This window comes from Mandrillus leucophaeus, unplaced genomic scaffold (genome assembly GCF_000951045.1).
Source record: "Mandrillus leucophaeus isolate KB7577 unplaced genomic scaffold, Mleu.le_1.0 Scaffold105, whole genome shotgun sequence".
Classification (NCBI taxonomy): domain Eukaryota; kingdom Metazoa; phylum Chordata; class Mammalia; order Primates; family Cercopithecidae; genus Mandrillus; species Mandrillus leucophaeus.
The window spans coordinates 2394388-2396306 of NW_012098654.1; the positions used below are offsets into that span (position 1 = coordinate 2394388).

Consider the following 1919-nt stretch of genomic DNA (forward strand, 5'->3'; position numbering starts at 1 on the left):
AAAAAAAAAAAAAAAAAAGAAAATTTATAAAATTATCGACAATAAGCATTTTTAACAGCTTTATTGAGGTATAATTTACATATGATAAAATTTACCCATTTTAAGTGCACAGGGGATGGCTTCTAGTAAATATATACAGCTGTGCAACCATCGCCACAGTCCCTTTCTAGAAGACTTCCATCTCACTCCAGAGTGCCCTGTGCCCATCTGCAGTCCATCTCTGCCCAGCCTTAGGCAACCACTGATCTGATTCTATCCCCAGAGGTTTGCTTTTTCTAGACGTTTCATATAAGTGGAGTCATACACCATGCGGTCTACTGTGGCTTTTTCTACTTAGCAGGATGTTTTTGAGGCTCCTTCATGTTGCAGGAGAAGCATTTTGTCACCTTGTATAGTTCCACTGAGAACATTTTCAGTTCACCTGAGAACCCAAAGTGCTGTGTTTCAGTCACCACTTCTAAGAGGTATGCAGGACATTTTTAAGAATCAGTTCACATCTCTGATTCGCATAAAGAATATCTTAATCCAGACCAGCTTTGAGGATTCTTTTTTCTTTTTTTTTTTTGAGTTGGAGTCTCGTGCTATCGCCCAGGCTAGAGTGCAGTGGCACGATCTCAGTTCGCTGCAACTTCCACCTCCCAGGTTTAAGCGATTCTCCTGCCTCTGTAGCTGGGATTACAGGCATGCGCCATCATGCCCGGCTAATTTTTGTATTTTTAGTAGAGACGGGGTTTCACCATGTTGGCCAGGATGGTCTGGAACTCCTGACCTCAGGTGATCCACCCGTCTCGGCCTCCCAAACTGTTGGGATTACAGGCTTGAGCCACTATTCCCAGTCTAGACTAGGGTTCTCTAGGCCAAGCAAAAGGGGTGGTTAGATATTGGTTATATAACTAATAGTGACACCTCATTAATATTACAAGTTACTCTTAGAACTGCCCAGTGTCATTAATTGGTTGACCCTGAGAGTAGGGAGTACATACAAGCCAGAAGTTCTCCAAGACTGGGCTAAAGGTCTGGGGCCAGACTATGACTTGGAGATAATCAGGTCTCAGGATCTCAGCACATTTCGGTGTATTATGTTATAACCTTAAAATGATATTTGCATTGGATTGAGGTGGAAGTCTGCCCTCCTGCCTTATTATTTTTTTCTCTCCAAGGTGAGGCAGGGGAGGTAGACCTGGATAACTTTTAAGGCTCCTTTCTAACCTGAGTGTTCTGTGAACTTCTGACTTCAGGTGAACATGATGACCTTGGCAGAACACATTATTGAAGCTACACCTGACCGAATCAAGCAGGAGAATTTTGTGCCCATGGAGTCCTCAGGATTGGAAAGAACAGACCCTGCCACCATCAGCAGTACAATGAGCTGGCTGGCCAGTTACCTAGCGGATGCTGACTGCCTGCCCAGTGCTGCCCAGATCCGGTGAGTAAAGTTACGGGGATCACTACGCAGGTTAGATTCCCGGATCTAACTGGAGGCAGGGGAGGCTGATTGTATTTGATGAATGCCGTGTCATAGCAGACCATACCAAGGAAGGAAGGAAGCACTAGGACAAGTTCTGTTGCCACTTTAAAGGCCCAGCTCCTATTCCTGCCTCTCCCATTATTTTTTTTACTGCTATCAAAGCATAAGAGATCGTGTTAAGCCGGGTGCGGTGGCTCACGCCTGTAATCCCAGCACTTTGGGAGGCCAAGGCGGGTGGATCACCTGAGGTCAGGAGTTTGAGCCCAGCCTGGCCAACATGGTGAAACCGCATCTCTACTAAAAATAAAAAATTAAGCCGGGCGTGGTGGTGGGCGCCTACTGTAATCCCAGCTACTTGGGAGGCTGAGGCAGAATCGCTTGAACCCAAGAGGCAGAGGTTACAGTGAGCTGAGATGGCACCACTGCACTCCATCCTGGGCAACACAGAGAG

General features: G+C 46.1%; 1 protein-coding gene across 1 annotated transcript in view; it reads left to right on the forward strand.

Moving 5' to 3' along the window:
• Window positions 1-1919, forward strand: part of CAMTA1 (calmodulin binding transcription activator 1) — a 1080371-nt gene that overhangs the window by 1047855 nt on the left and 30597 nt on the right. Inside the window, exon 19 of the mRNA XM_011981621.1 lies at window positions 1239-1426. Within this exon, the coding sequence (XP_011837011.1) occupies window positions 1239-1426 (188 nt within the window). The remainder of the gene's footprint in view (window positions 1-1238; window positions 1427-1919) is intronic.